This window comes from Micropterus dolomieu, linkage group LG03 (assembly GCF_021292245.1).
Source record: "Micropterus dolomieu isolate WLL.071019.BEF.003 ecotype Adirondacks linkage group LG03, ASM2129224v1, whole genome shotgun sequence".
NCBI lineage: Eukaryota > Metazoa > Chordata > Actinopteri > Centrarchiformes > Centrarchidae > Micropterus > Micropterus dolomieu.
In genome coordinates this window covers 4,971,535-4,995,116 of record NC_060152.1, presented here as the reverse complement: position 1 = coordinate 4,995,116, position 23,582 = coordinate 4,971,535, and the positions used below count along the sequence as shown (strand labels likewise).

General features: G+C 39.6%; 1 protein-coding gene across 3 annotated transcripts in view; it reads left to right on the top strand.

Annotated features, from left to right (window-relative positions):
* Positions 1 to 23,582, top strand: part of cspg5a (chondroitin sulfate proteoglycan 5a) — a 62,329-nt gene that overhangs the window by 13,672 nt on the left and 25,075 nt on the right. For all 3 annotated transcript variants that reach the window (XM_046044097.1, XM_046044099.1, XM_046044098.1), the window contains exon 3: positions 11,736 to 12,714. In XM_046044097.1, the coding sequence (XP_045900053.1) occupies positions 11,736 to 12,714 (979 nt within the window). The remainder of the gene's footprint in view (positions 1 to 11,735; positions 12,715 to 23,582) is intronic.

Sequence of the window (23,582 nt, the reverse complement as noted above, 5' to 3'; positions counted from 1 at the left end):
AAAGAAGTGATAGATAGACTACTTGATTAATAGAGAAATTATCAGATTAATGGATGATGAAAATAATTATAAGTTGGAGCCCTGAAGACAATAAATACATAGACAAACAATATACCTAACAGATCAGAAGTCAGCAGCAGTACAACAATATCTGAACAATATATAAAAGGTTTTTAGAAGGAGTAGATTGATTGATTGTGAACAAGATTTTATGTCCTCATACATCTAAAACCTACTAGTCTACTTTGCTGCAAGAGGATGCTTACCATCATTGTTTAGTTTATAGTGATTTCTTGACCGTTCAAAATAAGGTCCCGAGGGAAGAACAAAATGGACTGTGTTAGTGTAGATGCATGGATGCACACATACAGTATGTATGCACTTATTACATGTGCAAACACACACACACACACACACAGCTTATGAATTTGTAAATGTGGAAATCTTATATGCATGGCCTCATACACGTGCATGCTTGCACACATACCATGCAGGAATTTCACAGTTTCAACCTCATAAAATCACAGTTCTTCAAAGATAAACACATTATTATTAGGTGTGTGTATCCCTGTGCGCACATGTTTAATGTGTGTGCAAGCAGATCTTGTCGGGTTTGCAGCGCCGCAACTCCAGCGAGGCCCAATACTGTTTCCATGGCAACACATCCTTCCTCCATCCCACCACCTGTGGAGTCAGAAATGAAAGGATTTATGTGATGGAGGGAGAAATAAGAGAGAGAAACACAGAGAAGATGATAAAAACTGAGGCAGGAATGCTTTAAGAAAGAGAGAAAAAAGAAAGGAAAAGAGGAGGAAATTGCAGAAATTAAATTATTTATTTGATGAGGGGAGGGGAGGAGAGAGAGGGATGAAATGAACATTTATGAGATAAGAATTGAGAGATGAAGAGGAGATGGCAAGACAGGGAGAAAAATAATAAACGAACGACGACGATGAGGAAGAGTGAGAGTGGCTGGTGTAAAATCGATGCAGTGGTTTTCAATTAGAGCTAATGCAGACCTGTGCATTTCCTCTTAATATCGATATTAATGAGCAGCATTAAGTAAAGATAAAAAAGCCCCATGTCTTATTCATTAGTGAATGAGTGTGGGAATGAGAGAAGAGTGTGCGTTTGTGTGTGTGGTTCTCTTGAGGTTCAGGTATTTGAAGCCAAAATCAATGAGAATGAATAAAAGAGGCTTTCCGTCACTCTGCTTCATCTGCGCTCACTACAATCAGTTTTTAGAAACATTAATTCAATCATCTTTCCTATGTGTTTTCTATCCATACACATCCCAAGAAAGCAGAAAACAGTCACACTGAAGTCAGTTTTAATAAGCAGAGAAAACGGAACTAACAATAATCCCAGTTCCCTAGTTTCCGTAATGTTTGTCCAAATGTATTTGCAAATACTGGGGTGATCTTTAAGTTTTATTGCAGTTTTTTTTTGATTGCTTAAACACTATAACCAGGCTTTTAAACAAAAATGTCACAACCATAACACCATTTATCAAAAAGTGCATTCATTTCCCTAAACACTATTCCCAGTGTGTAAGACTGTGTGGTAGTGTGTGTGTTTCTGATGGCTTGTGTGGCAAAGTTTGGTTTTTCAGCAAGATTAAATTGTTTTGAGTGGGGAGTTTCATTTTGACCTGAAAATGGGAGGTTTGGGGAATTGGCAGAGAAGTAATGGGTTTTTCGGAATGGACGTTTTCGAGAATTTCAAGAAATGTGCTTAAGAAATTGAGAAAAAATGCATTCACACCGAGGACAAAGTAAATATTGACAAGGAACACTGAAGTGTTTTTTTTAGTCTATTCATTTTATTTTATTAATCTGCATAAGAAAACACAAAACAATCAAATACATTAAACAATTCTTAAACAATTAGACAATGATTGTGGTGGTGAGTTTAAAAAAAATGGGATTCATAATAAATCTACCCAAGAAATATAACTGAGAACCAAAATTAGATTTTATTGAATGAAAATTACTATATGTACATAGGCCACATAATAGTATTTGCACAAGATTTCATTTGCTCTTAACATGAGTTCTCCCAGTAGACTTAGAGCAAATTCTACAAAGGTATAAATTGATATTATTTTACTACCAATTCTGCTAATTAGGATTATCTGATTATATTATCAACTCCCAAAGGCTAAAAGCTTCTCCATGAATATTTTTGTCCACAAAATAGTTAAATTGGGAATCCAAAACTCAACCATCAATTTGCGTTTAATCTAATTTAGCTTATATACTGTATACTATATATTGATATGACCTTGCTCACATTGAACACCACAGAGGAGGACACCATTGTGGTAATGGCAATTATAAATGCAATTTTGTCCCCTTACTGTGACTCACCTATTTTTATCTCTGACCTTTCTCACTCACACTTGGTAAAACAGCACAGCCCTTTATAACTGATATATAATGGAAGACCGGCACCACTTTGCCATTTCTTCTTGGCTAAATAAGTGACTCCAAGGAAAATTTTGCACCTTCCAGTTTAATTACTTGCTAATAGTGGACAGTGAGCATGTGAATGCTCATTGTAGAAAATTTGAGTTGTAATTTGTACCGGCACTTAAACTGCACTACATAAGCTATAGTGGGATTTACATTTTATATAATAAGTGAAATATAAACAAAACATTTATTGAGATTTTAACATTTATTTACCCGTACAGGAACCTCCATATTGTTACTTTTTGTAAGCTTTTGTATCTGCCATTTTTACCTTTCCCCTTCTCCCTCCAGTCTGGGTCAGCAAACTGGCTGGCAGGCCCTATCTGTCAAAACCAGTTAGGTTCCTCTTTACATTCTGTCACAGCCTATCAAAGTACCCCGGGTCTGTGGGTGGTTTAGCGGCTTCCCCTCTCCAAACTGATCTGGGTTAAACAAAAGGCAAAGCCTGAGGGTCGCCAGCACAGGCTAACAGCACTTGGCTTTTAGGCGCCATCACCCCCAAACAGTCAGTCTCTCACACACACGCACACACACACACACACGGAGACATGCCAAATTCTTCTCATTATGAGCATCCACACCCTTCACCAGAGGAGCTGGAAGCTACCCCAATTACCAGTGGGTTATATTGGCAAAGAGACAACACACACACACACACACACACACACAAAGCCCAAACAGATTCACAGACATGCAGTGTGAGGAATCTCCTTATGTAATACTGTTTGATTATCTCATGTAAAGTGGGAGGCAAACAAAGAAAGACTCTTTTATTCCATCAGTTTTTTGTCTCATTTGGGCTGTGCTGGACCCAGACTGAGTCTGTAACCCTGACCTGACCTGTCCCAACTCAACCCATCCCCAACCCTGCCAGCTGATGTCTAGTCTGCCAGGTCGGTGGCTCTAATTGGATAAAAGACGCTGATCATTGCTGGTTTAGCTATAGGCTTGTATTTTCGAAGCACTAATTGCTGAATCGTGCCCCTAAGTCAATCTGTCTTACCGACTCATTTAGTCTTTTATTGAGTCCTAGATTGTTATTAAGTTTAAAACAATCAAAGAAGCTGCCACAAGGTCGAGATTAGTTTTTGATACACTGTGGTGAGTCAGTTATAACCGGCAGAAATCTTTCTCCAGAACAAGCCTTTCATGAAATCCAGTATGTGATGACTATGCTTTATAACACACGGGACCTTGAATTTATTTAAAACCCCACTGGACATACAACAAAAACACAAGAGCTTCAATGAGATGGAAAGCCTCAGTCTTCTTTATTCATTACTTCAAATCCATCAGAATTCTAAAGGAAAAACTGATTTTCAAATCCAGTAAAAACTTCAACTAAAACTGTGCACTGTGATTACACAAATCATTACTCAGTGGATCATTATTCGTCCTCATGTGTAGTATTAGAACTTTACGGAGTGTTTGGACATCATTGTCTTGTTATACTGATTCATTTCCTGTTGTGTTTACTGCACAGAACCAAAAGAGATTATTAGACATGATTTAGACACTTAGATATTAAATTTGTGCATTTAAACTTTATTGATATTACTTGTAGCAGCTTTAATACTTCTGTCAGAGCTAATCAAACAATAATTGACAGACCCACATTACTCCATTCTGAATGGGCTGTATATTTTCTACAAAAACTGCAGAATATCTACCAGTTTGATGCAAAATTTACTTTCTCAAGCATCCACAAAGCTCGCCATGCTGCTCCTAAACCAACTATCCATCAAAAGGTTCCTCCTCATTAATCCAATTAGGCTAATGAGGCAGCGAGAGGGAGACAACTTCACTTAATTGAGCTCAGTCCAGAGATGCAGAGTGAGGATTCTGGCTTCAGACTGAGACCACTGTGGTCTCCTACAGCAGACTACCTAAGTTGTGATAGTTTGTGTATGAATATGTGTCACTGCCCACGTATGTGCGTGCAATGTTTGTTAGTTTTACTGTTGTACTTTTTATTTTCTTATGATTAGTGATTGTGGAAATGTGGCGTCCCTGGTGGTGTGAAAGGTTTAGTTAACAGGACTAAAGAGTCTACAGCAGGTTAGCAGCTCTGTGAGGTAGCTCTACGCTTATTCAGCACACTAACATGCTCACCATGACAATTCCAAAATGCTTTTTAACATGTACAATGTTTACAAAGTGCAGCTGAGGCTGAAGGAAATGGCATTAGTTTTGCAGGTGTTTGGTCATAAACTAAAGTTTAAAATTTGACCTGATGATGGTGCTAGATAAAAAATCAGGGGATCACCAATTCACCCTAAGGGAGACACGAATGTGTGTACCAAATATCATGGCAATCCATCAAATTGTTAGTTAATTTCTTATTCATTGGACATGTGATGCTATATTACCAATTATATGAAAATATGTGTTTGAATTTTATGTTGAAATTTTAAGCCCCATCCACTCTACTCCGTTTTTTAAATGAAACGGAGACATTTTGTTATATTTGCACTTCCAGACTAAAACGGCGAAAACAAAGACCTAAAACGGAGAATTTTGCGTTTTAGTGAAGATGGGCCAAAACGGAGGACTTTAAAAACAATGATGCATCTGCTCACGCTCAGCTGTCTGATTGGGTATCATAAGTCATGCAAAACAGAAACACAATGCTACTGACAGTTTTAGTTTTGGTATTTTTATTAAAATATTCTGTACCGTGCAAATAACACTTTGGCCTATCTGCCTACCTACACTTGTAGACTACTGTGCACGTCGCCGTTGACTTTGCAACGACTCCCAGTCTGTTCATTCAGTAACAGTCCCAGCTCGTTATTTCTTTATTGTTTCGCCAAATCATCTGTAATTACGGAATAGACCATCTGCTTCTTGTTTACACTGGCACGCGCATGCCCAGTGTACCTGAACAGGCACTAGATGTGCATTTTCAATCGTTTTAATGTAGATGGGGATCACCTCTGATATGCAGCTAAAACGCTGGAGTGGACGGAGATCGTATTCGTTTTAATTCTCCGTTTGTAAACTAAAAAGTAGTGTGGATGGGGCCTTAATGATGAAGCCAATACAGAACTGACTCCAGGTAGTTGCTCTAATAGAGATAGATAATGCCACAGATAAAAATGACTTGAAATATAGTAATATTAATATTACATATTATTGTGAAGGTATTGGAAGATGCCAAACCTGTATCCAGGTGTTGCTGGTGAAAAGCGGGTATTTCTGAAGACTGCTTCTGTTTATCCAAAACTCACGAGGTAGACCGGGTTGGCCGTTAATCGGAAGGTCGGCGGTTCAATCCCAGGCTCCCCCTGGTTGCGTGTCGAAGTGTCCTTGGGCAAGATACTTAACCCCAAATTGCTGCCACACTGGTGGCTGTTCCGCCAGTGTGTGAATGTTAGTTTCCGTTTGAGCACTTAAGTGAATGAATGTGTGTGACTGGTGAATGCAGATGTAGTGTAAAAAGCGCTTTGAGTGGTCGAAAAGACTAGAAAGGCGCTATACAAATATGGAGCATTTACATCATATCCTGGTTTTGAAACTGTTGATGTCAGATGGAGTGTGTCCTCAACTTGTAGTAGTCAGTGAAAAAAAGTGATGTAAATTGATATAATGATAATCAACATTCTAAACTAAAGTCTGACTAGACTGCACGCAGGCTATTAGATACCTGGGCATTGTATACTGGGATATGAATAACCAGGTTTCTCATGTTCCAAGTAAACACCATATCCTGACTATGATTAAAGCCAGGATACTATTGTGCATATAAGCGTACTAAATGATGATTCAGAGTCACATACACAACAGCATCACCTAAACAGACTTGTCTAAAGAGGTTTTAAAAAGCTTGTGCAGGGTCTGCAAGCCAAATTATGGATGCCTGCATTGAACCAGCACAAGAGTCATGCAGTTTCCTTCAGCAAGTGTGGGCTCTTGTAGCATCATATTGTAAAATAACCCAGTTGAAGCAGTGTGTGAGATTTGAGGCCACTGGTAGTAGACAGTACAGAGTAGATAGAAGGTCTCTCTAGACTGTTTTCCCCTCGACTGCTGAGACTCTTAAGAGTCTTTCATAGATCATTAATGCGTCTCCCTTCCTCTTTCCCTCTCTCTGTCACTCTCACTCTGTCGTTTTCAACATCTCTCTCCATCCCTCACTTTGTCACATCCTCCCTCAGTTTTCCATGATGTGTCAATACTCCCTGTTACTGTATCTCTTCTCATCACCCCTTTCATTCTCTCTGGTTGTGCAGCAGCCATTTCTGGCTGTTTTCCAGACTGTAGAGTTTGTATTTATCAGGCCTGTTGCAGCAGCAGGGGCTGAAAGCTGACAACACTGCACGCATCCAGAGAAACTGTCAGTTAATGAGTGTATTGCTGTCAGGTGTGTGTGGTTGACAGAAGACACAAGCGAGAGATAACAAAGCCGAGTATGATTGCTTTCATGTGTGCTTAAGAGGGAGGCGGACATTTACGGTCTTGAATCCTAATTTCCTGGTGAGCATCAAGCATTTAGTGCGTAAAAAGCTTTATTCTTTATGAAAGTGTGTGTGTGTGTGTGTGTGTGAGTGAGAGCATGGTTTTGGCACATTATCCTGGGCTGCTCAGTTGATGTGTTAAACAGCAGAGGATTGTGGGACTGCTGGAAGGATTAACCCGAGAACGACCTCGGCTTCAAAGACGAAGCTCATTGCTGCTGCGCCACAAAACAAAATATTCAATAAACTGAAGCCTTCCACCTGTCACACGTGCGCCTGATGATGACTGATCCATTGATATGTATTGGTTTATTTTGGAGTAAAATATTTATTGATCAGTGGTTGTTCAGGAAAGATTTTTTTTTTGCAGACATGCTCTTTACTTGCACTGCCCGGCTTTACATTCATTGATACAATTCAACCATATTATCCTCTTCATTGGCAAGAGAAGCAGCCACTGGTAGAAAAAAGCCTTGCTCAAGGGTACTTTGACAGTGGGTGCTTGGGGAATAACACGTAGACTTTTGCACCCAAGATTCAATCCCCCTGCAGCAACAGTAGGACAAATACTTTATGATATACAATGTGTTGCAAAAAGCAGAACTAATTTCTTTAAAATGAAAAACTGAAGCAGAGCTAATATCCTGTGATGGTCTAGTGTATGTATTAGTTTTCCACCAGCCATAGGTGATCTTACTGGTTCTAAATCTTGAGTGTCTGCCTGGGATCATTATGTTGCGGTGAACATCATGTTTTCATGTACATTCCCCAGAACCAATAATCGAGGGCCCGTTCTTTTCAACAAAACTTCAACAATTACACAAATCCTAATAACCCCGGTGGGCTAGGGGTTAAGGTGCAGATAATGATTTGCTACATCACAAGTTTGCATCTGACCTGCCGTTTGTCAGTCCCCTCTCTTACTCTCCTCATTCTATCTGAAAAAAATATCCATCCAAGAAGGAGCAGGGACAAAAATGTCATTTTAGTATTACTCTCAAAAGACCAGAATGCAATAAAATCACATCATATGTTGCGATTGAAATTGCTCATCAAACCTCTACGTCTGTTGCTCTTAACCAATTGTTATTGTTCTTTCCAGCTAAATGTAAAACCTGCGGTACAACTCAAGCAATTGCTAGTGGATTACTGTTACTAATTCATGTCTCAATTGTGTCAACTGACATTCAACAGAAAAAAAGCAGAGAAACTGACAAATTCTTGTGATGCCAGAAACAACCAATTAGGTATGTATTTAAGTAAGATTAAGAAACCCATTTGATTTATAGGATTAAAGTTCAGGTATGTGATCCTTTGGCCGTCTTTTAGAAATTTTGTGACATGTAGTTAATCACTAGAGGTAAAAGAGACCGTGTAAAAGCTGCCCAACAAGCAGTACTGGTTTCCTGGCTGCAGTCTCTGCGTGATGAAGATATTACATTGCGGCTTGTTACCATCTGAGGGTGTGGACCTAATATGTCTGTTTGTTCCCAAATGAAACATCACGTCATGTAAGTCATAAAACCTTGGTGGAGATCATGATAAATAATAAACCACTGGCTGTGTAAATGGAGCCTCACTGAGTGTTGAGGAGACATTTAGAGATGGACAGATTAAAATCCCAGAGGGTCGTGGTCAGAGCTTATCTAGAGTCAGCAAAGATCCTCCCAGATATCCTCACATATGCCATTTGGTGGAGGCTGTTTACCAAAGCTCCTTATATGACCACAAATACGCACATTTATTGACCATGAGGGGCTCAGGATGGGAATTGAACCCCCAAACCTTAAAACATGAATATACTGTATGTTGTCCAAAACACGATGTATAAATGTGATGTGACCCCTTTTCATAAGCGTAGATGACAACAATGAGGCCACTGATGGAATATTTAAGGATAGCACTGATGTTAATTCATCATTTCATTATTAAAGATAAGTTGATAAGATTTCTCTGGACCTTTTAGTCTAGTGCTTATTTAACAGCAATTTATATTGAATATATTGTGATGCCAGAGATATAACATTGTTTTTACAGGGATGTCTAGGACCTCCGTCCCCATAAAATAACAAAAAGTAAAAAGTAAGTAACTAAAAAGTAACACAATTATTACTTAGTTAATTAGGAACGTTATCAAGTTAAAGTATGCACTCTGTGGGCTGTCTAAATGCATCAAGGGAAATGCAGGAAAGGATAGAGGCAGTTCCCCTAAAGAAAGTAAAACGAGCATGTATCTGTCTTGCTAACAAGTTTTATCTGTGTAGACACGGTCTGATACAACTTGATACTACAAAACTAGCAGAAAAGAAAAAGCCCAACTGTTGCATCGGGTGTTGTATTCCTTCATTACAGTCAGCTTGGATATTATAGTTTCTTCCTCACAGCTCATCAAACTAACAAAACAGTGTAAACAGAAGCCAGTATTGAACGACCTTTGGGATGAGAATGCAGTCATGGAGTTATTTCAGGATAAAATAAACTCATTATGTTGATGACAATGAAAAAAACGTGTCACCAAATGCAAGAGTAGATTTCTGTTAGCATGATAATCAGGCTGAATTGCCATAGGGCTTCAGTTTATGTTTTCTGATTTGTGTTTGGGAAAACCAGATATTTTGCCTTTTAACCAGTCAGCAGTGACTGGCGTATCCACCCCTTCGACATAAATTTCACACAATTAGTAGTCTAGAAACAGCACACAGGAAATTCCCTTGTCCCATCTGCAAAGCTCTGTTTGGATCGATTGTTTTCCAACCTGGAGAACAGCTGTCAATAGGTGTGCTTCAAAACCCAAAACCCGTAGTGACATTTTGAGCTGAGTGGCCCTGGTTTCCACTCCATTTTTATGTCAAACAAAATGGCACTTGCTTGCTTAGGCTAATTTGAATCAACTTTTCTGTGTGGCAAGTAAACAAAATACGATGTGTAGTAGGCCAGCAGCTTCGTAAACAATATAGACTAATAAACTTATACTTTCTCTCAGCTTGTAGTGGCTGAATCCAAATGGAAAATGTACTGTAGTATTTCTGCAAACACTTAAAAGCTGTGAAAAGATTACCTAAATGTTTATCACATCACCACCACTACCTGCAGCTTGATAATCAGCAACCGTGCAGCTACATAACAAGTGGCATGCCGGCACGACCAACTGCGTTGCACAACACCAGAAATATTTATTGCTGAAAAGATATTGAAGATTCGGTCACTCAGAGGTCTGAAACCGGGCTAGACTGCGGTGGCTACAGAGACTCGTCAGCAGTATAGATACATTGTTCTGGGAAACTGGTGCTGACAAAAAAAAAAAGATAAATCTCAACTAATCATTACTGTAAGGTTTATTTCAACTCTCTGTTGACATTTTCATTTGTCACTCATGATTAACAGTCTCTGTGTCATCTTCACATATTCAAAGCTTTCTTGCAATTGTCTCGCTGTTTTGTCTGGATCTCCTCAAGATCATCACCTCAACCCCCTGCAGGGCACCCCCCAAAGTCTCCAAATCCCTCCCTCTCCGACCCTTATAATCCGTAATCCCAGCTCCTTGCCATTCAACTACATTAGTGAATTATTCCTTTAATCCAATGGGGGAGATGCCGTAAAGCGGCTTTTTGCTCGACTCAATGAGCTGCCCTCGGATGCAGTAATCGACCAGATGATAAGTATACAGCCAATCACATCTTGTTTTAATTTGTTTCACCGGTCGGGTTAAATGCCAGACTCCTTGAGCCCACTTTGTCAATCGCATAATGCAAAGACTTCAGCTTGTGACGTTATTGAGTGGCAGTGAGTGGACCACTGCTGTGTGAGGCTGGAAAATGTCTTTGGAAAGAGAGAACTGAACCAGTTGGTGATTGTATGAGTATGTTTGTATTATAGTTCAGATACAAACAACAGCAGATGTTGCATCTAACAGCCCAGTGCATTTTTTTTGCAGTTCTTCTTAGCTAATATTTGGTTATATTCCTGGAAGATACATTTTTGCTTCTGAGACCTGCTTTTATGCCACCTTTTTGGGGTTATATTTGTTTTAGATATCAGTGAATAAACATTCAATTTGTACCAATGAGATTGATTTTAATGTATTTACTTCTGGAACTGACAGCAAGCCTTCCAGAAAGGGATGTTGCTGTTTTCACCTGTCTGTCCTCAACCAGTTTATTTTCAGCGTCTTGATTGTTGAATTTTTAATAGTAATGGTTTTCTTTTTTCTACTGCTTGCTGCACAGAAGTACACTTTTCTACAGTTAAAGCTGTGTACATGTTTGATGAGCAGTTTTATTTGTCATGCACATATTTTTAATTTCAGTGTGACTCACACTTTCTGAGGATATCATCATACCACAATGTCCATTGCAAAACAAGTGAAAACCAGCGAAACCAGTGGAAGTTGAAAGTAAATTTCATTTACATAGCGCAAAACCATAGCAGAACTTATGTCAGGGAACTATTCATATAGAGCAGGAATAGACCGTAGTCTTTGTAATATTATTATTAGGCCTAGTGATTATTATTTCATAACCTTGAACACAACCAGGCTCTGGGTAGGCCAACTGCCTCAACCAGTTGGGGTCTGAGAGATATAGAGGGAGAGACAGGGGTGAAAGAGAGAGAGGAAACGAAACAGGCTTGGATAACACCTTCATGAATTAAAAATTCATAATGCAGAGTAATAATTGAAGATACTGTTATCCAGTAGTCATAGATACAAAGCCAATGTTTCCCTTTCAAAGCTTTAAAACAAACTCACTTTCTCAGTTGTTATATTTGTACTAAGAAACGTTTTTTTTGTTTTTGTCTTTTGTAGGAAACGTGGTCGGGATAAACTCCACAGAGCAGGACAGCATGGCCAATGTTACTTCCCTGCTTAACGAGGAGGAGGGGCCTGTCAAGGTCGAGGAGATGAGCATTTCAGCCAGTCCCGACATGATCAGCACTGTGACCCCGAGGGCAGGCCGGATCCCCCGTGCCGGCGAGGACGAGGAGCAGAGCAGCGGCATGTTTGGTGAAACAGTGGCTCCTGTGGAGGAAGCGGGTGTGGCAGCTCCACCCCAGCTCAGCCCTGATTCGGCTGAAACGGAGCTCTTGCTGCCTAGCGACACACAAGTACCGGAGGTCATGGGGGGCAAGGAGGAGGAAGTGGAGGAAGAGGAGGAGGAGGAGGAGCGTCTGCCACACACCGACCCGCCTTGGATCCATGCCAAGGACACGGCCATGTTTGACCTGGATCACCTTATTACCACTACTGCCCCGCCCTCGGCCGCCACCAACCCCTCTAACCCCGATGTCCTCCATGTGGACTTCTTCGACCCTGCCTCTCGTGGGCGCAGCCTTGACCTTGCCCCGCCCTCTCCTTCGTCACTGGCCCATGAGCTACAGGGAGGTGACCAGACTTCCTGGGCGATGCCGGAGAACTACGACTACCTCACACCCTACGAGGATGGAGCGTCTCCCACTACTGATGAGTACACCTACAGCACCACAACCGATGCCTACGAGAGTGACGAAGACCTCCGGTTCTCTGCTGGGTCTCCAGCTCGCTCCAGGCCCCGGGTCCCAGGGTCTGATTCCTTCATCCCTGGGGAAGCACTTCCTGGCGCCGGAGCTCCAGTACCAAACGTCCCAGTTGCGGCTCCTCCTGTAGATGGGTCGGACGGGATGGGTGGATGTCGTGTGGGCTACCAGACGGTGAACGGAAGTTGCCGCTCGCCCTGCGACATGCTGCCCAACTACTGCTTCAACGGGGGACAGTGTTACCTGCTGGAGGGCATGGGAGTCTTCTGCAGGTATGATGCGACATAAACACAAACACATTCACCCGTTGACAAAAGCATTTACCGCACATTGCATTCACAAAATATAATAACAATTTCCAGGCCATAACTACTTCAAATTCACTAATCAAGTAGTTCACTAATCCCATCTTCATCAAAAATTGCACTCATTCTTCTCAGATTCACAACAAGTATCAAAGGTAAACCTGTCATTGCTATTTGTACATCACTGATTAAGGTGACAGTAATTTCTACCAGCTTATTCAGCATGGCTTGCATGCAGATTCACCAAAATGTAAAATTAAATAAATATAGGCCTAGCTCAGAGCTTACTTACTAACTCCTTGGCAACATTGAACTTGTTGTACACCTGTTGGCCAAGACATATGGACAACCAAATGGAAATTGGATTTGTTTTACATTAGTAATTTAACCATCAACATGGTGTTTATATTGCTGGAGCACTGACGCTCTCGTCTACACATTCTAATACAGATATTTATGGTGTCTTTCAAATCTGTGGACATTTTGGTAAAAAAGCGCCAAGATTTTACACTACTTTAAACATTTATTCCAGATTCCATTTGGTGTCCTAGTTAATATACATTACCACTTACACACCAAATCACATGTTCTGGAAATAACAGTATTGCTAAGACATGTAGTAACAGCCTAGGGTTCAAAGGGTTGTTAATCGAGAAAAAGCAAAAGAAGGATTAAATAAAGCAGCAGTTCTTGCATTGTGCATTTTACAAATTAACTGTATTTTGATTCCTTAAAAACATTTTCTTGTTTAATCTTTGAAATCTTTGTAACATGGATTTTCAAAAGTGCTTTATAAATAAAGAATATTATTGTTATTATTACAGAGCAATTCGACACCAGTATTTAAAATAATTTGTCCTGTCACTTGATATAAAAGGCTTCATGAAACTCTAGATTTAGTGTTCTGCTCTGCTGGTCAGGAACATGTGGAAAAGCTCAGTCTAGAATAGAAACCAGCGCATTATTGTTATTTTTAACAAGAGAGTTTTATGAGGAAATGTCCCTTCATCTGCCAGGTTGTGTTCTGAGATTTGGTTTTTCTTTCTGAGCTTTGGTTTTACTTTGTCATGCAAACTGTACACAGACACTTACAAACACACATTACGGCACATCCATATAGTGAAATGGAAAGTTTTGTAAAGAAGGACTCACTTATGTACAAACATTTAACTGTAGCCTATAGTTTATTATTTTCATATTTTTCCCCCTCTGCCGCCCCGCTGTATATTGAGAACCCTCATTACCATATGACCTGCTTTTCAGGCATTAGCCACAAACTGCAGTAATGACGTTCCTCAATACTCGATCCAGTGAGGTTGCCCATGTGATAAATCTAGGTAGAGGTTAAAAGTCAAACGGATTAAGAGAATCATTTATGAAAATATGGTGTAAGCCACAGAGTAGTTCCAGCTCAATGCCTCTGAAATTCAACAATAACAGTACATCTATGGATCAAAACTTCTTGATGAGAACAGCTTCACTTGAATTTATAAAAAAATACACAGATCAGTATAATGGGTTCAGGATTAGAGCTGCTGGGATAACTTTTCTGATTTCTAATACTGTAATATTGTGGAATTGATGTTGCACATTATGAACTGAATGGAATTTGAAGGGATCAATACCAAACCTGCATTTGCAGTCTGCAGTAAGAATTACTCCCTGTCTGCCTTTAGATGAAAATGTATAAATTTACCCCACTTTTCCCCTTGAAACATTTTCCCCTCCCTGATCCTCCGCTTCTGTTCCCTAATGTGCTCCTAAAATAGTCACACCCCACTAATACTGTTTAGTTATTGTTCGGTCACACCTGAAAATGCCAGTGAAGTTCAGTCTAGTTGATGAAATTCAGTGGCTTACAAGCTAACGCTAGCAAACTGGGAACATAATAAATGCTAGTTAATCACAATAGCTCTGAGACCTTCTTTATATCTTTTCTGTACTGAGTTGTTTACTCCTCACTGGTATTTTGTTGTCAGGATAATTTCTTACAATAAAGAGTTATTGAAGAGGGAAAAAAAAACTCTCAAAGATGGCAAGCTGTCAGTTAGCAAGCCCTCTGCCCTCAAAGTGATTCCATTGTACTTTCCTTAATTTTTAAATGCTGGTTAAGGCGTTTACAAACTGCTACTGGTGACATATTTTATTTTGCTGTGTGAAGTTTCTCACTCCTGCTGATAATTGGCTAAATGTCGATAATGTAACATCACCTTGAGATACTTTAATTAGCATTATAATGAGGTGGAGATTGTATTAAATGCACCATATCTAAACATCAGGTTTAGGTGTGAGTCTCTGAGAACAAAGATTTCTTACAGCCACCATTTTGTACTGATGGTCAACATCCATCCAACATCCATGAAGTCCATCATGCATGAGGCATGAAGATCAATTAATGCACCTGCTGAAGCCTTGAAGCTAAATTTTATCTCAATGACAACACCTGGAACACAGTGAGCATCACAGACTGATGAGGTCTAACAATGTCAGATTTGAGGCAGATTTTTTTGTGCATGTTTTGCTATCAATCACATAAACATAGGCTTCACATTTAGAGACATACATTTCCCAGTAATCATTGAACGAATGAACCAACCAATCAGTGAGAAGATACGTCCAATTAGTGAACAGCTGCACAGATTATTGTGCAAATTTATGCACTGATGGGGGAAATAGACTCACCCTGCCAACAGCTACACACACATAGAGAAATACCAGACACATCTCAGTCTAAACTAAAACAGAGAATCACTGAATGAGACGGTGAATGTCTCAGAAAGCATCTAGATTTAGTTGCTCTGTCCCAAACCTCCCCACCTTTATGACCCCGTGACCTCCCTCAGCTCAAGGTTGTATGGAACAGACCACAGCTTCAAGTCTCCTCCCCCTGTTCACTTTACCCCCTCTGGGCCAATGTCGTTCACCACATGTAGTGACCATGGAGTTTATAGCCGACCTTTAAACCCTTTCATTTCAAAAGTTGCATCATGTTTATAATCAAATTTTGGGGAATATTTGAAGATTGTTAATTAACATCCACTATTTGAAATAACAGACATCTACTGGAACAACATTACATTAGTTTATTCTTAATTTCTACATACAATCAAGAGAGAACTGATAATGTGACGTTACGTGAGAATTTGAATTATTTTACAAAAACAAGAAGAAGCTGTTCTACCATCGTTAATGGAACAAGTGACAAAATTACATGTGTGACAAGAAGAAACAGCTTAAATTCAACATATTACAAGTGTTATTGACTGAGAGGGAAATGGAGCAATGCTCACGCCCCGCTTACTAACTCTTACTAAGCGGACAACATGATCCAGATATTCAGGGCAGATTTTGGGTCTCAGTCAGCAGATAGTAGCAGTGATGAACCTCCTGAGAGTGAGTCAGACAAGGGCTGGAGAGAGACTGAGAGGCGTTTGACTGCTGGGCAAAGCGCAATATGGGTCAATGGAGCGCTGGCACAGATGAGGACCAATATGTTCCTCCGTGTGTGTGTGTGTGTGTGTGTGTGTGTGTGTGTGTGTGTGCGTGTGTGTGTGCATGTGTTCAGGCATGATCGCGTGTCTGATTAACCATGTGACTGAGTTCATGTGTGCATGTGAAACTGAGTTCATGTGTGTTTCCACTGTATATTTGTGTGTTTGTGTTGTGTGTTGGTGCGTGCAACTGAACTGGAGCTGCTTCATACATCCGGCCAATTCAATTACAGCAGGATGAATGTTTGGACCTTTAACCCTCTGCAGTAAAACTCATGACCCTTTCAAGTGCTGTTTACTAACCTCAAACCTGCCTGTCGTATCTCTTTCCTACGGGCTGAAATACAAACCTGCAGGGCCCGGACGCTTACCTTTTACATTACATGATAACACTTTGTACTGCTGATACAGAATTTACAAATTAAGTGATTATGGATATAATTTCATTTTCTTTCTTCTGCATTTTTCAAACAGCACAATGCTTGAAAGGATACTTTTTAAATACATGACATGAAGAATATTTAAACTTTAACTAATTCAATAAAACATTATTACACTGTATATTTAAATGACATATTGACATCATAATAAAAACAATCAAAAACAAGTATATTTAGTTATTATAATGTTCAAACCCTCTGCTCTTCTCTACAAACTGTACACACACCTGTTCAGAAGCACACACCGCTGTCTTGATATGCTACTTTCCAGTTTTCTTCATTTGGTATGTGTAAAGTCTCCAGAAAAGCTTTTATATTTATGCCTGACACAAAGGGTATATATGGGCTGTAAATATCAACAGCGTAGGTTTTGATTTGTAGATCAGCGTTCATCATTTATGGCAACCCCGCAACACTAGACAGATCAGGCCGTGTCCTGCCTTAAATATATTCCACACACCACCTGTGTTTATATTCTTTCATTTACTTTTTAATACAGAACTATGGTGGGCTTTGCAAGTTCTTATTAGGATTACATCCAGGTAACTATTTCACTTTGACTCATTGCTGAACAGGAGACTGTGCCTGTGCAGTCGCCTTGTTTACGTTTACATTCACAGAGAGCAGCGATTGCAGCGCGTGTCGTGCAACTTCCTTAAAATTATCTTTTAAAAATCTCCACTGGCAACTGGAACAAAGCAGCAAATTACAGTACATGCATGCCCCAAAAGTTATCTTTGTAGACACAGCAGCCTCAATGTGTAGTTACCTTTTTTTTGTCGAGGCAAACATCAGCTATTGTGTAGCTTAGGCGGCTGTGTTTAGGCTCCACTGTAACCCTCTGATACACAACTATAAATCAAACTTCAGAACCTAACAATATTGAGGATTACAATATATCAGCCTTTGAGTGGGCATGGGGAATACAAAGGTTAAACGGAAAGCCTGCGTTACAAAATGGGGTCGTGGAGTTCAAAAGATGTGGGCTATTACCAGACAGGAGGGTTCTGATGAAGTTAAAGGACACTGTGAGTGTACAAAGCATAGTAGCAAAAACAAGGAGATCTGGAGGATGGTAAGAGAAAATACTGAAGTTGGAGTGAAGTTTTCAGTCTGAGCTGTCAAACACACCGACAGAGTCTGTGTCAGTTGCTATTTTCACTTCCAGAGACTGTGACCAAAACATTTGCTGCAAAAACACTCCAGTGGTCAAATTTACTCGAATAAAGTGAGACAAAAACACACCTTTATGACAGCTTTCATTTTGTTTGATTTGTTAGAACAAACACACTGTCATTTTAAAGGTATCTGCGGCATCTCAAGCACTGACTCTCCTGTCCCTCTGACAAATGGGATCTGACAGCGTCAGCATCGTAAATCGCTTCCTCCTCTGGAGCTGCAGGACTAAGGACCATATTCGGAGAAACAGATGAGGAAACTGGGGGTGGAGAGGAGCAAGGGTGTGTGTCAGGGAAACAGAAAGCAAGGACAAAAGAGAGAGTGTTTTCATTCTGAATGTTTGTGGCAGAAAACGTCTGATATTGAAAGAAATAGAAAGCCAGGGAACTGAAAAGGAGTGAAAGGGTGATGGAGAGGAAAAGAAAGCAAAAAGCAATCAACAGGAAAACAGGAAAACAAGTGGCAGAAACACAGAGAGAGAAATGAGAGGTGGACAGGGAAAATGAGAGGAGGTGGAAGAGAAAGTGAGTGAGAGTATGAGTCAGAACTTTATAACGTTTGCCAGTATGGAAACGACTCGGCCGAGCCAGGTTGAATTTACTGTGTGTATCTGCGTGTGTGTGTCCTGCAGCTTGATGTAATTAAGGGAAGTTTTGAGCACCAACAGCAGTTTGTATCCATTTTAGATTTCATGACCAAATCATGGAAACAAACTCATATACTCACATTCACACACACCCGCACACACACACACGGGATTATGGGTTTATTAGGGATCACTTCCAAGTCAAAGAGCATGGGGTGGTGGAATCAGGCCAGAGGTCAAACACACAGGAGATTTACGACGGCTGAGAAGGTCGGGACAAAAGATGCACACATGCAAACACACACGCGCACACACACACACACACACATGAATACACACAGACACACGGTTTGTTTTTGCCAAAGGTAGTCTGGCCTCAGCCTGACGCATTCAATTGTTGATAGACACATACACACGAACAAATTTGTTTTTGGCAGTTGGACACCACACACATGCAAACAAAGATACATGTAGGATCATCAGGTTTTATTGATCTTTATGTAGGCAGGGCTACAGGGTTTATTGAACCATTTCAGTCCGTGCTTTTTTGTCTCCGTCTTTGTCTCTTTGCCAGCCTCAAATTCCTCTGTTTTACGCTCTTATTTTGAAAGAGTTGTAGAGAGGAAATTGTCTGCACCAGATTTATCACTATGCACAAAGAGTGGGGTTATGGTGTTTTTCCCTGAGCTGAAACAAAATCATATATCACATAATAGAACCAGGCAATGTTGTCCTTTACATTTACATTATTATTTACATTTGTATTATAAGATGGTATATAAAGTCAATACACCTAAAACTACACTAAACTGTTAAATGATAACTATTCTCCTACTTCACGTTGCGTAAGCAATCATAAACAATAAGGTGTGCTGATAAATGAAAATAATGAACATGGTGGAGGCAAAGAAACATTTAGCAGCATATACAGTGGCATTTCCTTCACAGAGCCCATTATTTTTGATATTGGGACACCTCAGAATGTATGATTACCATTATACCATGTCCTTTTACCAGATATTGGTGGTTACCTTTGTTAGAGGTAACCACCAATATCCACTTATTAATTTTTTTTAATACTTTGGTGCAAGATGAAGCCATGTGTCAGCATTTCCTGAAGGCAACATGAACATATTTCCAGCTTATATGCCGTATTCCTGTCAGGGTCAAAGGTTGAGGAGCTTTCAATGAATGCAGTCCCTCGATGGCTGATGGTTGTAGTAACTGTGAGCGAGGGCCACATCTGCATTCCAGTAATTGGTTTGCGGTTTATGTTATTGTGAGTATTCTTCTCCAGGGACAGAGCAGTTTATTTAAATAGGTTTTGGTCACAGTCGTGTTCATGCTGATTGGGTCCTTTGCAGTGTTAACCAGCCTCTCTTTACATATGATAGCCCAGGCTGTTGACAGTAGAGAGTAGAGAGTAAATGGGACAAGCAAACAGAAATTACTAATTACTAAATTAGATTGTACTATTTTGCTCTCCACAAATATGAAAATAATTATTTTGGATGGTGCAAGCGAGATACTTTTATTGGGTTGTAGAAACTGTGTTTCAGTGTTCAGCAATCTTCATGCAGCATCACACTCCTACAGTACAACACATTTGTAATCATTTGTTCATAAATACATACTTTGTACAGTTCTCTCTTCTTAACTTCCCACTCGGCCTAAACCCTGGAAAAATTTCATTATTACGATGGTTTGAATTGGTCAGATTCAATGCCAAATGGAGAACAGTGATTATGTCGTCATGTTTTCAAATCCCTTTTCAGTTTTTAAATTGAGGGATTTAGCTTTACTGGCTGATTGAATGGAACCATTTTCTCCCCTCTGTGGTTACTAATAAGGTTATAATGGTTCCATCTGCATAATGGAAGCCAATGCAGTGATTTTTTACTTAAGCTGGTTTGTTTTTAATATGGTGCAGAGGACTGGATGCCACAGGGAAATCTAATAGGATGGCTGATGAAAAAAAAAAGCATCTAGGCCTAAAAAGATACAATAATGTATGTGTTTTCAGATGGAGGTGGTCTGGAATATATAATAAATTAATTTTTCTAACATCAACTGCTGAATTGCCAAAACTTTCGAACATCATGAACACAGTACAGCATAGACATCCAGTCTTTGGTTTCATTTTTCATTTTTCAACTTCCTAGTGATGAATGAACCTCTTCACCAACCCCAAAAGGGGAAAGGGGCAGAAATGTCACATGATATGATCTAAGAGGTACAGAAGTAAAGTCACAAATTAAAGTTAGAATACTCAATTTGATTCTCAGTGCTATTACTATAAATCTTGTAGAAGCATAATACCAATTACTGTCTAAAACCAGCTGAATGCTCAACAGAACTTCTAGCTTAGTAGTTCCCAATTTTGGCCTTCGACCCTTTAAAGCACAGCAATGACTCAGTAACAGTCATCCAAAGAGTGCTGTTTCCTATTTGCGGGAAATCATTTCTTGCTATCCATTTAATATTATTTTCAGAATGTCAGAATGTGCTCATTTATTGCAGAGTCATGATACATTTTATTTCAACCAAAGAAACATTGAAGTCATGATCAGAAACCAACACATGAACATTGGAAGGAAATAAGGTCACTTTGCCTATAAGTACTTCTAATCACAGGGGAGAGGCGTTTAAAGTTTCCATCCCAGTCATCCATCCATCACAGTTCAGGCAGACAGGTGTGTTGTGTAGCAACAGTGGAAAAGAGCACATGATCTGAAACATCTCCTTGCTGGATATTATTGATATATAAACTTGCATAATGTTGCAGAGTGTATAATAGGTGTCTGGTAACGCTGTACTGGGATCAGGCTTGTAAGGTACAGGTGAGCAGGAGTTTCTCACGTGTAAAAGCTTAATGGCATTCAATCCTGTTTTAAATTATAACCAGTTAGAGACTCTCAGTGACTTCCGTGTTTTGATGACAGACCAATAAGAATATCAGGAGGAGAATGTTATTTGGAAAATAAGCGACAGCTGAGCCGGTTCAGTTGCTCCTGGGACCAACTCAGTTTACATGTAATCTGTTTTGAAATCACAGTAAATCTATATTGCAGAAGTGTTTTATTGAAGAATTAAGCAGTGTGCAAGGGGACATGAAGACATCCGGCCCTGCTGAAGGTTTTTCTCCCACATTGGAATTTGGTCTTTAGAGGTCTAATTAGTTAAAATAATCTGGTATTTCAATAAAGGTTTAGAGAAAAATAAATGAAAAAATATAATGCAGAAATGTGTTTCCTCTTTTCTAACATATTAATCATCTCCATCTCCTGAGATTTATGTTTGAATTAACTACAGCACATCAAGATTAGAGCATTTCGTAAGACTACAAAGTATTAATTTACAGTATCTTGAACTCATTCAGTGATGTCCCTGAGGGGGGAGCTGATGAAGTCACAGTTATTTTTATCAACTCCAACTCAGTCAGGAATCTTTTTCTAATTGAAACAAAACAACTATAAAGTTTTATCCTCTTTTTATCGTTGTCTTTCGTTATATTTTCCATAAAGTTGTCTAACCAGATGGGATCAAACTGTGTGTCCACAGTCTCTCCTCGTCTCTTCTGTCAGCATTTTAAAAATCAAATCCAGTTTTTAATCCTGCCCTCGACCTGACCAGTTGTTGTCCTTCCCCTCCCAAAGCCCTCAGCATATAAGAAAATTACCCACATGAGGTTTTGTTTTACTGACAGAATCACAGCTGATGTTTTTATACTCCAAACTCGTGATAGAAAAGAGTTTCCAGAGGCACAGAACCATACGTCTACTGTCCTCTGCTGCTCTTTTATCATCAGATCCACCTCTTTCTGGGTGCTGCTGTTATGAACCAGTGTTTCCTTCTTTCTCACTCTCTGCAGTTATTGCATAAGAAAATATGATTTGCTTCAAGGAAGAAATGTTAAAAATAGAGTTGTTTTAATGCAAATATAAGACTTATGCTAAAATATTCAGTAAACACCCCGTTGTGCCCTCTCCTGTCTGTCCAGATCCTGCTCTTTTGGGTCTGGCCTTCTGTTTGTTTGCTCGCTAACCTTCCAAAGACCTTGATGAAATACATTTCTCCCCTCCCTTTGTTCTCCGTTCATATCGCAAAAGAAAATGTGCTTTCCCTTCACAAGTTTGTCCATTTGTTAGTCAAACGGATATCTCTAAAACCTTCAAAATTTCATTGAACGAAATTAGTTTTATTCATATCTGCATCTAGCAGTCGTGTCTTGGCGAGCCCTATGACAATTTACCAGTGGGTCTGATGTCTCCGTAGTGTTTTAAACATAATATCTAGAAATTATTTGTGTAAGATAGGTTAGTGAATTGAAATCTAATATTTATTGTACGACCAAATTGTTTTTTGCCATGCCTCTGTGTAGTTTTGGCTCCTTATGTGTACAGATCATGCTACACTTAAATACATATAAATGAAAACAAACAGGAACGTTGTGGTGTAGCCTTCTGTATGTATACAAACTTAAACCTGCAAAACTGATTTTTCAGCAGTTAAGGTCAGTCTTCTTTAGGCTACTGAGGGAAATATCTGCTTCACTATGTATGTTCATCATCTAGTCTCTAACTATGTCTGTCTTTTGGGCCTGAGCTGGTATCGTACAGTTATGTTATAGAGCTTTTTTGTGACGCTACAATGCTCTGTAAAGCCGAGGGGGGCTGCAGATTCAGGCAATACATTTATTCATTTTGTCAACGCTTTTATCCAAAGCGACTTACAATTGCTATATATGTCAGAGGTTGCACGCCTCTGGAGCAACTAGGGGTTAAGTGTCTTGCTCAGGGACACAATAGTTTCTCACAGCAGATTTGAACCTGGGTCTCTCACACCAAAGGCATGTGTCTTATGCACTGTGCCATCACCACCTCAATAATTCTCTGTAGGCCATTTGATACATCGAGAAAAATATCTAATATAGGATGCAAGTTCAAACTTTACATTAACTATCACACACTACTGATCATACTAGAATAACTAAGACTTCAGTGACAAAAAGTTTGACGTGTATTGAATTGAGTTTGTAAGAGGTTATGTGGCCTCGCTTTAAGCAGCACTTTTGACTTCTTGGAGTTTGGACTTCTTCAGTATTTTCATTTTGCAAAAATACCTACCACTGCTTGTCTC